Source organism: Cynocephalus volans, chromosome 4, assembly GCF_027409185.1.
Source record: "Cynocephalus volans isolate mCynVol1 chromosome 4, mCynVol1.pri, whole genome shotgun sequence".
Classification (NCBI taxonomy): domain Eukaryota; kingdom Metazoa; phylum Chordata; class Mammalia; order Dermoptera; family Cynocephalidae; genus Cynocephalus; species Cynocephalus volans.
The window spans coordinates 152,050,853-152,064,946 of NC_084463.1; the positions used below are offsets into that span (position 1 = coordinate 152,050,853).

A 14,094-nucleotide genomic window follows, 5' to 3' on the forward strand; every position below is an offset into this window, starting at 1 on the left:
GGTCAAAATGTGAGCTCTTTAAAGACTTAATTGAAAAACAGAATCATTCCTTATCACACCGTCTTTGTTTAGCTGTGTACTGCTCCCATTAGATTGTATGTTTCATAAGTGTGGGAACCCCACTTTATCATGCTTATCTTTATATTTCAATGGCTAGCTCAGTATCTGACAAATAGGACATTCTTCAAAATAAGTAATGAATGGGTGAAGAAATGAGGGAATGCACAAATGTAAAAGTGAGTGGGTCATATGCAATTTGAATGGAGACGTACACAGGAGATGAAGCTCCAGAAGGGGGAATCAAAATTGTTGAATACAGCATGGGACACGTTGAGTTTTAGATATCATGAGTCATCTAAAAGGAAATATTTGGAAAGTGCCCATTCGGGCATGAGATTCAGGATAGAGATCTGGCCTGAAGGGAGAGATTCTACGTAAGGATGTTAGGAAGTGTTAGAGGTGAGAAGAGAATACTGCTACTGTTGGTTGTGGGTGGGGTGAAGAGTTGCTAAGAGAGGACTCTGCAAGGAAATCTATGGAAAGGCAACGCTAACGCTTACAGCTTGTCAAACATACCCATCCCCTTCTACCACAGACGTATGGTGTCTAGACCTGCATGCTCCAACAGAAATACAATGCAAGCCATGCTAAAATGACATATGTCATTTTCAATTTTCTAATAGGCACATTTAGAAGAAAACTTTATTACCCCATATAGATTAAAAATATTTTCATTTCATCATGTAGTCAATGTAAAAATTATCAATGAGATATGTTATATTCTTTTTTTGTACTGAGTCTTCAAAATTCAATATGTATTTTACACTTACAGGCTGTCTTAATTCAACTGGCCACATTTCAAGTGCTCAAAGACACATGTGGCTAGCAGCTACTGTATTAGACAGTGCAGATCTAGAACACTAGATCTGGTTATTAAGAGATGTCAAATATGCAATTAAAAAGCTACTACTACTGCTTATTCTTCTGTAAATGATTAACATAAGGGAGGAGAAATTTAATATTTCAATGTGCCAACATTTTATATGCAGCATCTCATATCTCCTCAAACAACCCATGAAGATAAGTGTCATTGTACTGTATTTACTGGAAATGGAATTGAGCCTCAAAGATGGTGGGTGATTTGCCCAAACTACTCAGCAGTATTTACACATCTAGTAGATAAAACTAGGTTTATGTGCCTCCAAATCCTTTGCTTTATTAAAACCTTCAGATTTTCAGTGAGAGAAAAATCACAAACAACCTAATCACAGGTGATTCAAGCTTAGTGCCAGCTGAAGAATTTTTATTCTCATTTATTTTTATATGAGAGTATTGAAGCAGGGATATGCGATGACCTGAGCCAAGCCCCCCAAGGAGATAGCTTCAGATCCATAGTTCTTTGAAATATTCATTGAAGTAGAATACCTGGGGGCACTTTTTCCCCAAAAACTAATTAAATCTTAGAGCTGAGGGTTCTTTATATGTAAAATAGGCATAATACCTTCTGTCCATCTACCTGCAAAAAGAATTTTTTTAATGAGGATTAAATAAGAGAAAGATGAAAAAACATTTCATTTCAACAAGTTTTTATGATTTTCTTTATAAGGAGTTATTTTAGCCTGAAACTGTGTATTTCTGGATCAGAGAATTATTTCTCCATCAGAGCCTCTGTTCAATGAGTCACTCTGTGACCCATCAATGGGGCAAACTCAAGAAGATCAAATATCTTATTTTGACTTTGGGGGTGCATGCACAAAACTCCAACAATGAAGCGTTTTTCAGGAAAGAAATCTTTCAGCTAATGAGCCTCTCTTTTTTTCAGGGTCTGTCAGCAAACTGGTGGAATTACCGGCACTTCCAACATCATGTAAAACCAAACATCTATCCCAAAGACCCTGACATTGACATGGGCCCACTTTTTCTGCTTGGAGATTCTCAACCTGTCAAGGTACATTAAGAAACCCTGAGCAGTAAAGAAATGTTTTGGGAAGTGGACCCTGAAAGGGCTTACATCTTTGTCTTAGAAAGATCAAGCTGCAGGTTTTGACTTTACACATCTGAGAGCATCGCTTTTTTTAGGTCTAGGATATAGATTTGAAATAACGGATTCTGAATAACAGATTCTGGGGTTGTAAGAATAGAATATTTGCAGTCATGACTCCATGACCTTGAGGGTCATCCAGTCTAACCTCCTAGAGCAGGAAATATGATAACTCATATCACTCTACTTGAGCGATCCCAGGGGCAGACAGGTCCATGACCAGTGCCTGTCATTACCTGAGGCAACACATGCCAATGTCAGATACTAGAACAAGATAGCTGAGATTGGCAATGATTGTCCAAAGTTTAACTATGAAAAGGAGAGATGTTCACCCAGAAAAGACAGGTCAGTCATTCAATAAGCACTAGATCACAAACATCTGAATATCTAGTAATCTCACCAATTCTAGCCCAGTTAGAAGAGACTATGCTATTGTTAGTTAATTTTGGTTCATTTACACATGAACTGCAGCCCAAATGCCTTGTAAGACAGCTAGAGATTCCACCTCTAATTTGAATTTAACAGAAAAAAGAGCGGAAAAGTTATCTTCAGAATTTCTCAGCTATTGATTTTTTTAGACCTCAAATTAAAATCAGCATGTAAAGGACTATTTAAATTACAAAGTTTTTATTTGGAAGTTGGATATGAAATATTTAGGAGAGAGTCTTCCTTAAACAAAGAAGGTATGAGGATAACCACAGAAAGGTATCTCTTCTCAAAGGGAAATGCTGGGTTCTGAGAACCAGGCACTTGGAAAGAGGTTGTTATCTCTTCCTAGAAAGACTTAGCTGTATAGAAATAAAAGAGTGTAGCTTTGTCTGTTGTTGCCTGGGCCTATCTGGTACATAAACCAAAAATTGTGCAATTTTTCAACAATAAGTTTTCCCGGCTTTGGAAGACTCACCCCCTTTCTCAGCTAAAATAGAAAGCAAAGTCTCTCAATTAGATCCAAAAAAAAAAAGTGATCACAAGTCAGTTGCTTTTGACAGTGACTCCACTTTAAAATGTAGTAGTTTCACATCAAAAACACTTCTGCTGAGCCCTGAGCTTTTCCTTTCTTCCCTTCTTACTGTCAGTCTTTCTACTGCTTTTTTCAACATTACTTTTTTTCAACAAGCATTGATTTAATCTTCTAAGTCCTCTGCTTACATCCTGCAAGACATGGAATCCTCCTTTGGGATGATACTCAAAATCAGTCTATCTAGATTTGTCACATCCCAAGGATTTTTGGCCTAGTTCCTTTTCCGTATTTCTCACTACTTAAATATTTGGATGTTCAGAAGTAATTGCAAATACTATTACTACTTTATCATCATGATATTTATTTTAATTTATGACAATAACTGCACTATCCAAATGAGAAGAAATCTGTACATAGGAAGAGAAGATATTGAAGGAATAGAGAATATAAGAGCTAAAACACAGAAGAAAATATAGAGTGAGTGTAGATTTCCATTCATTCATTAATTTCTTCAATAAACTATTTATTGAGTGTCTTCTACACACTACGAATATAACCATTACTTTGATGCCTCCTCTCAAAGCATTTGTGGTCATTTTGCACCACGCACAAGCCACATTAACTAAGGGGACTCCTAGAAGATGAATCAAATTCTAAGTCATGAGTGTAATATAATAATTATACTCTTATTACATATAACAAATAATGAGATATATAATATCATCATGCCTTAGAAATTGTAAACCACAGCATGAGATCCATGATAAGAACACAAAAGGGAAAAGATGGGACACATAGGAGGGGGCGTGCCTATATTTTTTACCATGTGACCATTCAATAAGTAAATGTTGGATAAGTGAATGGAGATGGAGCCTGAGCTTCAAGCAGAATCCTAAATACCACCATTGAAGAAGAGCTAAAAAAAAAAAAAAAAAAAAACTCATCAGAAGGGTTACTTTTCAGTCACTGTTTCACTTCACATAAGGAGAAAAAATTGCAAAATGACTTCCATAGGAATGAAAAAAATGATCATAATCCCTGTCGTCCAATGGAATAATCCATTTATGCAAGGATTGCCCACATTTAATTAAAGCACAGAAAAGCCACAACATTTCCTCTCATCACAGTTCTGGTTCTTCTACTGGCTCAGGTTTGACTGCCAATGAAAACTGATCAGCTAGCTCTTTCCATAGAGGTTTTAGACATACACACACACACACACACACGTCCTTGAGTGTGATGACCAGGAGTATTGTCTCTTATTTTAGTTTTATTCTCTCTCCATTTAGTATGGCAAGAAGAAAATCAAATACATCGATTATGAAAAGCAGCACCTGTACTTCTACATGGGTGAGTCTCTCAGAGCCACATTCCATGTCATCACATTGCCTTGAAGTGAGCTAGTGCTCAAGCTAGAAGGCACAATTGGAATCCTCTCACAGAGACCAGCCCATGTCTCATTGTTATGGAGAAACGCAGTATGTCTTGTTTCAGATTCACTGGGGCAAAAATCTGAAAAGGAAAATGGAAAAGCAAATGCGCATTTTTAACAAGCACCTCACCACTCTGGGTGTGGGGCAGGGAAGGAAGGAGCTGCTCCAAGGGATCCGGCATCTGGGATTCTCATCCTGAAAAAGACTAAACACCAGTCAAGAGAAAATAGTAGTGGTATGTAAGGAGGGAGGAAAGAAAGATGGGAAAATAATGCTGAAGGATTTACAGTGTGATTCCAGAAAACGGTGGAGGCCCAGGAATAAAAGGCACTTATAGAGCTTCTGTGTGGAAGAAACCTGGCTGTTCCCATGGCCTACATGCAGCTGTGGAATATGTACCGGGATTGAAAGGAAATAGGGGTAGCCGAGTAATTCTGATACCAAGAAAAAAAAAAGGCATCACAAGTGAAGAGTGTTGGCTCTCTTGAGAGAGTTTCAAAAAAACTCTGTTTCTTGAAAACAAAGAAAATTGTCAAGGAACTCCCAAGTCTGCTCATGTAAAACATACTTACACATTTGAGAAATAAACCAAAATCAGGGATGGAACCAAACATTTCCCATAGACCAGTGTTTCTTAACCAGGGACAAGTTTGATCCCCAGAGGACATTTGACAATATCTAGAGACATTTTTTGGTTGTCACAATGGAGGGGAAGGGATGATACTGACATCCCATAGGTAGAAGCCAGGGATGCTGCTGAACATTCTACAATGCACAGGACAGCCCCTTATAACAAATAATTATCTGGACCAAAATGCCAACAGTGCTGAGGCCGAGAAACACTGTTTTAGACGATTTGATTTGTCCAAGTGTAGGCCACTAGAGGTCACCTGTAACATGCCAGAGGAGGATGGCCAGTGGGTACATTTTTTGAAATGTGGGGTCAGCCATCACTGCTGCCTCCTCTACAACTGGAATTCAGCCTCCCACATCCCCAAAACTGTTCGACACCCACCCTCTTTCTTGCATGACCAAAAAGAGGAATGAGGACCTTAGTGCCCCAATTTGAAAGGTCGCTGATCCCCCACCTAATTCAGTTTGTGCTTGCACAAAAAAAGTGGAGTTTCTTTTCTGAACTTCCCTGAGAACTGTGCCTTCACCTCCCCTGTGTATAGTGGTGCAATATGCCCTTAGCTTATGAGGAATGAGTGAATGGTGTGTATGCACTGCAGAATGCCCACCTCACAAATAACACTGCCCCGCAAGAGCTGTTTCATTGTGTCCTTTCCCTTCCAATGCCAGCTCAACATTTCAGGTACAAATGAGTCATACTCAAACTGTTACAGAGAAACACAGCTGGACGTTTGTCAAAGGCAGTAAGACAGATTTTATTCAGGCTACTGCAGTAAGGGAGAGAGACTTCAATATGAACTGAGATTAATTCTACTGAAACAAAAAGTGGGAGAGGCTTTTCAAATGCTGGGGCATCCTGAAGGAAAAGTTCTAAAAGATGTGGGATAGAGATGGGGGAGTTGGTCCATGTCAATAGGTCAGACCATCTGTGTCTGCTAACTTGCAGTTTTCTGGCAAAGTTAGGCTCCTACACTCCCGCAGAGACTGGGAGTAAGGGGCTCTATCTTTCTTGATGATTACATTTCAAAGGGATGGCTCCCAGGTCCTTAAGAATAGTATTTTTGGTTGTGGAAGATACATCTCAAAGGAAAAAGAAAGGACTTGCAATTGTAAGGTTTTTTAATGTAAATGCTCTAAGAAAAGGGATATCAGTTGACTATAGTCAGGTTTCGACTGGAATAAAGGGTTAATTCTTTTGGCAGCATTGAGCTTTTTCAGCAGAAACTTTAACAGGGCTAGGATTATCCCAGAGGTATGGCCTCAAGCTATGAGAAACTGTGCTAGTGTTTGTTTGAGGCTAAGTAGAGGGGCAAATAAGACTATTGTGCTGAGAGTTTGAAGTCCTCATAGGCTAACGTTGAGGCCTAGTTGAGAAGATGGCTGAGGGGACCCTGACTAAAATGTGCTCAAGGAGAAAGTCGTTGACATAAGCTAAAGGGTCTCCGTAACTCCTTTGTGCTCTAGGAAGCCTCAATGGTGCTGGGGGGAAAGCAGGTAAATAACTCTCTGACGAGGAAAGGAGTATACCTTCTTTATTTCTGCCACCCCAACATATTGTGACAGGACCCCATCCCAAGGATGTTGGGAAACTGAAGGACTTGAATGACCTTGAAAAAACTTGAAAGCTCTGAGAAGAAGCTCTTCAAAGATGGCTTTGTCAAAAATGACGTATATCTTCAAAACTCCCCTAGACCCTTTGACGGAACTTGAACCTATTTCCTCGTTCAGCCTTTCAGACTTGGAAAGTCCAATGGAGTCCAGGAGGTAGTTATGGATCTCCATCTTGCATCCCTTCTCAGAGCCAACATTTCGAAAGTGGCATGTTAAGGAGGTAGACTCCTACTGACTTGCACTGGGCTCACGTTCTGCTCATTTATTCACCATCTTTGTTTGTTCTCTTTCAGTTGGGCTCCCCCTCCTCATGCCTGTATATTTTAACCTGCAATCCATGCAAGTGATGTACCTTCGAAGGTATTGGGGGGTGAGTAACTTGGCTCATTCTCTCAAACTAGAACAGCTAGGAGAGGGGAAATGAAAATGCTCGATCCCCTCCAGACATAGCTTCCTTTAATAACAGGGCATAAGATTTAGCTGGTAAATGAAGGGAACCCTGCCCAATGAAGAGAAAATGAAATTATGTGCAGGGCATCTAACCTTCAAGTGCTTTTCTCTGCAGGACATTGCGTGGGTCAGCAGCTTTTACATCCGATATTTTATCACATTTGGCCCCTTCTATGGAATCTTTGGAACTGTGCTGCTCATATATTTGGTCAAGTAAGAATATTTTCTTGTTCCCAAAACCCAGATGGTCCTCTTGCCTTCCTTATCAGAGCTATTTGAGATGAGCAGAAGATCATAGCAGCATGCCCCATTCCCTGGAACTGATGTATTTTCAAGAAAATGTAAAAAAATAATAATAATAATAATAATAATAATTGAAATAGTTGAAAAAGACAATCTCCTTGCAAAAAGAATTTGCCTTATCTCCATTTTTTCCTCAACTTGCTTGATTCCCAATTGAAGCATTTCAGCTGATCCCCAAGTCCTTTAAAACTGTAATCTAGTTGGACATGATAACCCCTGCCAAAGATAATGACAGGACAGGAATTTTTTTAAGTTCTTTTATGACTAGAGTTTTTCCCAAAACCAAAGTGACTTCAGACTATCATTTTTACTCAAATAGCTCTCTTCAACTTTCCAATTTATTCCTCCCTCATTCTGTTGCATTATTATCCCAAATCCTAAATAATCTATAAGAATAATGATAACTACTATGCATCAGATACTTTGTTAAAGGCTTTACATGCATTATCTTATTTGGCATAATCCTCACACAACCCTGCAATATAGATAGAATCATCTTTATTTTTCTGCTAAGCGAACTGAAGTTCAAAGAGATTAAGTCACTTGCCCAAGGCCATAGAGCAAGTAAGAGCAGAGGCCAGTGTCAAAACAGAACTTGAACCCAGCTCCACCTAATGACAAAGCCCAGGCTATCAATCACATTGCACATACCCATAAGTTCCCCTGGTATTTTTGATCCTTGCACGTAGCTACAGAAAACTTTAGAGTCACTGCTTTGATACATTTGGCAACAGGACAGGTCTTGTGGCTGATTATCTAGTGTGTCATCTCTAGATATAAAGGGCTTTCAAAGAAGAAAATCGCCACCGTTTTATTGGAACCTGAGTCCCTTTCATTTTCTCCAGTGTTCAGCCAGCTTTGCCAGGAGTTACGCAAGCCCAGTGATTGCTACAGAAACACTCCAAAGAGTCATTACTTCCTCCTTTTATTTCCCTGAAAGGTTTCTTGAAAGTCCCTGGATTGCATATGTTACCCAGATGAGCCACATACCAATGAAAATGAGCACAGAGGAGAACCGGGACTGGCTCAGCACTCAGGTAGTGATGGAGTTCCTGAGAGAGAATCCTTCAAACCGTACTGATTTAGAATCTGGTTACCTCAAATGATAATATCTCACCCTTATAGAATATTTGCCATGGGCCAGGCATTGTCAAGTGCTTTGCATGTATTTACATGTGGTAGACGCTATGATTATTCTCACTTTACAGATAATTAAATTGAGGCAGGAAGAAATTGAGTAACTTATTTATATAAGTTTTATTGGAAAATAGGCATGCTCATATTACTTATGACCACTTTTTTGCTACAACAGCAGATTTAAGTAGTTGTGAAAGAATTAAAATGTTTACTGTCTGGCACTTTAGAGAAAAAGTTTGCACAGACTACCCCTGCCTCCTAGGCCAAAGTTACTTCCACCTGCTGTGCTATGATTGACAGGAAAGTCCCGTCATTATACTGCTTCCTTCACCAAACTCAGTGGACTCTCCACAAGGCATAGAGGAGTGGTTCTCAAACTTTTTGATCACAGAACCACTTATTTTCTGATCTTTTAGTTTTCATTTATTATTTATTTAATCACTAGTTAGGTTGAATACTTTTCATGTATTTATTGGCTCTTTGTATTTCTTTTTCTGTTAATTGCTTGCCAATGCTCTTCGTCTATTGTTCTATCTAAGTATCCATACTTTTCTTATTGAATTTCAATAGCTCTTTATAGACTAGGGATAATAATACATTGTCTGTAATATGCACCATAAATACTTTCCCAGTTGGTTCTTTGCCCTGTAATTTTATTATGGAAGGGATTTATTAATATTTCACTTTGTCTTGCATGTAATATCCCTGAAAATATCTATTATAGTGAGCCAGCTCATCTTCTTTTTCCACTCACCTTACCATGTGATGATCCTGGCAAGAAGTTATATTAAGAAATGTAGTTAACATAAGATATTACCATATCATGTATATAGCTGGTATATGAAGTTAGCAAGTCCTCTTCACTAGCCTGGCAGATTCCTGGTCTTTCAAATGCCTTCCATCTCACTTAACAATGACTACAAGCAACAGACCACTCTTAAAAGTTATTGAGAACCTCAAGAAGCTTTTGTTTATGTAAAATATATCCTTTAATATTTATTGTATTTAAAATTGAAACTGAGAAGTTTTAAAATATTTATTAATTAATTTTAAGATAACAAGCATAAAACCAATATATGTTGACATCAGAGTCATGATGGCATCCCACATTTAGTAGCCTCTGGAAAATTCCACTAAGAGAATAAGAATGAAAAAGGCAAATAATGTCTTGAAAGTATTATAAAAATAATTTTGACCTTGCAGATCCCATTACAGTGTTGTGGGGAACCCCGAGATTCTCTGAACAATACTTTGAGTAACACAGAACAGCCACAAATGTAATATTTAAAATGGCAACAACCGCAGTTAGAATTAAACCTTTTTTTAAGGTTTAGGCATTGAATTAAATAATATTTATATGAGTTCTTAATCTTGGCAGTCTGGAGAAGCCTATGAAGTCTTTCTCAGGATAATGTTTTTTAAATGCATAAGATAAAATATGTAAGATTGCAAAGGAAACTACTTTGTTTTTTTTATTATTAGGGTTTTTTTAATGTATTATGGTATTTATTAGTATTAATTTTTTTTTATTTTACTTCTCAAAATACATTGTAGTTGATTTTCATGCCCCTTCACCTGTCTCTCCACCCTCTCCCTCTCCCCCCCATCGTATCTGTTCATTTGACTTAAATAGTTCAAGGAATTTTTGTGGTTATTCTGTCTTCCCCTCCTCCCTTATTTGTTTGTGTGTTTATTTATTTATTTATTTATTTGTTTGTTTATTTTTAGCTCCCACGAATAAGTGAGAACATGTGATATTTCTCTTTCTGTGCCTGACTTGTTTCACATAATATAATTTTCTCTAAGTTCATCCATGTTGATGCAAATGGTAGTATTTTGTTCTTTTTTATAGCACAGTAGTATTCCATTGTGTAGATATACCACAGTTTCCTTATCCACTCATCAGATGATGGACATTTGGGTTGGTTCCAGCTCCTGACTATTGTAAATAGAGCTGCAATCAAAGGAAACTACTTTGGAATGTCCTATGCACAGAACCCTTGGTTAGAACCCTTGAATGCCTTACTCCTCATTCAGAAATCCTTTGAGCCCACTCTATGGAAATGATCTTCTACCCCTACAATCTCTACCAAAATTCTACAATTCAACTTTCATCTGTCAAAGTCCATATTCATGAACCATACTTAATCTTCTATATCTAAAAGCAATAATGACATTTCCCCCTCAAATCCTACATACTCTTTATATCTATTCCCTTGTATGTACTTTTTAGCACAATATCTTATTGCCTTCTTACATTGTAAGCTCCTTGAGATCCTATGTATCTTTTATATCTTTCATAGTTTCTTACACAAAATAGCTACTCAATAAGCACTTCTTGTTGAATGATTGAATGAAATAATAAACAAACATTTTTCTTGTTTGACACTTGGATTCTTTTATATCTAATGTTAGATTTTTCTTTGCAGGTCTTGGCCACCTGTAATATTGAACAGTCCTTTTTCAATGACTGGTTCACTGGGCACCTGAACTTCCAAATTGAGCACCAGTAAGTAATAGAAATAGTTCATGAGAAGGGAGAGTCACTTATAACAACCCCATGTACAATCTAGAGCAGAGCCCTAGGCTCAGGACCTCAGAGTGGGAAATATAAATCAGAATTCTCCATACACTGCTATCTTTCTATTACCATCAATGGTAAGGGAAGGAAGAAAGAAAGGAAGGAGGTATAACAATTTTGAGTAAATGGAGCAGAATCATGGAAAAGTACCAGTGACTCAGTTTCTAGAAACCTGGAGGCTTGGGAATTGGTGACTGTTTTCTGTACATTTGGTTTGTTGGTGAAACACAAGAAAAATCACACTATTTGGATAATCAAGTTGTGTCAAACTTAATTATAATTTAATTCAAATATTTATCTCTTTAGAACCAAAGCTACAAAATAATCAATAATGAAATCCAGTTCCTGATGCAATTTCCAAATGGTATCTGGCAATACTTTACCAATGGGTCAGTTAGATGGACATACAGTAACAAAAAAGAAAAAATAATACTTGGGGAGTCCATCTATCCAGCATATTCAGGGGAAGATTTTCCACACCTTCTTTAAGACTTATCTGAGATACTCACAGATGGAAAGAGATCTTATTCCTGTTCATGGGATTTTTTCATCCTTTTTTTCATGGTAGTCCTTAAAAACTTCAGCAAAATAAGAAAGAATTATTACTTATATTTTATCAAAGAGGAAGTTAAAACCCAAGAAGGTCACCTGGCTGATTAGTGGAAAGCCTGGGAGAAGATCCCATATCTCCTCTCGTGTTATTCTTATCCTAGGTCTTTTCCCCATATACCATGACTAGAATTTATCGAATAGTCATCTATCCATGAGACAGGAGTTGGATGGATAGAGAGGAGAGAGAGACAGAGAGACAGAGACAGAAGTGGGGTGAAATGACAGACAACCGATACCTTCATTTGACCTTGCCAAAAATAAACATACTTGATGGAACTATTATTTATTTTGTTAGCATCTCCCAAACATGTGCCACCCACATGACTCACAGAGGTGCTAAGAGATAAGGTAAGACTGTTTTGACAAGATTTTTTTTAACTTCCCAGAAGTATTATGCAAGGTCAAGTTTGAGTCTGAATTGCTGATATAATTTTATTTGGCAATAGAAGAAAGAAAATTCTTTTGGATTTCTCTTTAGGTCTAAGTTTTGTATCTCCCGTCTGCTTCCCTAGTCTATTCCCCACAATGCCGCGCCATAATTATCACAAGGTGGCACCTCTGGTGAGGTCACTGTGTGCCAAGCACGGATTGCAGTATGTGAATAAGCCCATGTTGAAGGCGTTTGGAGATATCGTCAGGTAATAACACTATTTCTCTCAGCTCACAGCTCTCATTTCCTCACTGTCAGTCCCCAGACTATTCACTGGCTTGTGAATCATTCACTCAACAGCCAATTATTAGGGGGCACCTGTGTGCCCAGCATGGACATAGGATTACAGGTAACAATACCAACAATAATGATAATAATAATAATAATACTTAACATTTACCTATTGCCTTCTAGGTACTTAGTGAAAATGCCTTCCTGCCCTATTAAATTTCAAGTTTCTTGAAAACAAGGCTGTGTATTACTTGTCTTTGTTGCCACCGGTTAGAAATTAAATGGTGGGAAGAACTGTCAAATCACCTGGTCCACTGCTGCAAACTTAGATGCCTGCTGGGTCTACATGTGTAAATCAGGCTGGGGTGACTGATGAGAGCAGTGAGGCATGCAGAAACTGAAAATCCATACTCATTCTTAGACATTCACACACAATTTCCTAGAGAACATTGTGCTGGTCAAATTAATAGCCAGTAGTCCAGATTTAATAACTTTTTCTTTCTTTAAAGATTGGGGATTTAAAAAGTATCCTAACTGAGGCCAACAAAGCCAGGGCTGAGCTGATCTCACCACTGACTGGTGCTTACTTTCAGACTCTCCACATCCCCCGTCTCCCTCTCTGACCTCCAGATATCTGGCCTACCTTAAGTTACTGCAAAACTCCCTGCCCTTGGCCATCTCATCCCTTTGTTACTTTTTTTTCTGCCTGGAATGTTCTTCCAAAGCACCTCCTCCCTTCACACTACCTTGTCAATTACCATTCACTCTCTAAGGCTCATCTCAAATGCCTTTTCCTTATTAGTCTTCACTAAAGACTAAATCTGTCACATGCTCTTGCAGCACCCCGGTTCTCTTCATTTGTGACCTTTATTACAATCATAATTAAATGTCGTATTGGGCAATGAATTATGTAATATATCTCTCCCAAGTTAGAACAGGAACTCCATGTGGACAGGTCACACATCTGTCCTCTTCATTGCTGTATCCCCAGAGCCTGAAAACATATCTTCCACATTATAAAATGTGGAAGGGTAGAGAGGTGGACTGAGGATGGGTTGGTATATGGGTACAGAAGAGAATAAAATGAAATAAAATCTCAATCTCCTCCATGAAAGAAAGGTGAATTCACCTGCTAAAACTAATTCAGTGTATTTGAACCCCTCCACTGGGCAACAGAGAAAGACATTTATTAGCTACAACTGCAAATAACAGAATTGCCCTGAACCGAGCAGAGGAGCAGATGTTCCACAGAGCAGTAGCTCCTTTTACATTAGTCTCACCTCCTGATGATTTTTTTTTTTTTTTTTTTTTTACTCCTCCTACAGGGCCTTGAAGAAATCTGCAGCCCTCTGGATGGATGCTTACTACGAAATATGATGCAGAATGTCAGCCCTGACACACATGTAATTGCATCTCTAAAGGGGGTTGGTGAACGTGCAAGACCTCTCCCCATCTTAACTGGGAATTAATTAGCACCATTGGCATACCTGAGTGTGCCAGGAATGTGAATCCCAAGGGCACATGATAACCTCTTCCCTGAAGGTGTTCTCTGCAAATAGAAGCCAGGAAACACAAGGTAGACTTGGCCAGGGTTACAAAAGGGAAATGGGTGCCTACTGTTTTTATTTTTTCATTAGGAACTTGAACTTAATTTCATCAGTAGTCCTTAGT

At 38.3% G+C, this 14,094-nt stretch overlaps 1 protein-coding gene across 1 annotated transcript in view; it reads left to right on the forward strand.

Annotated features, from left to right (window-relative positions):
- Positions 1-13,800, forward strand: part of LOC134376598 (fatty acid desaturase 2-like protein FADS2B) — a 33,813-nt gene extending 20,013 nt beyond the window's left edge. Inside the window, exons 5-12 of the mRNA XM_063095087.1 lie at positions 1,823-1,948; positions 4,292-4,352; positions 6,973-7,049; positions 7,245-7,342; positions 8,373-8,469; positions 10,999-11,078; positions 12,275-12,400; positions 13,749-13,800. Coding sequence (XP_062951157.1) covers positions 1,823-1,948; positions 4,292-4,352; positions 6,973-7,049; positions 7,245-7,342; positions 8,373-8,469; positions 10,999-11,078; positions 12,275-12,400; positions 13,749-13,800 — 717 coding nt within the window. The remainder of the gene's footprint in view (positions 1-1,822; positions 1,949-4,291; positions 4,353-6,972; positions 7,050-7,244; positions 7,343-8,372; positions 8,470-10,998; positions 11,079-12,274; positions 12,401-13,748) is intronic.
- Positions 13,801-14,094: the final 294 nt, after the last annotated feature.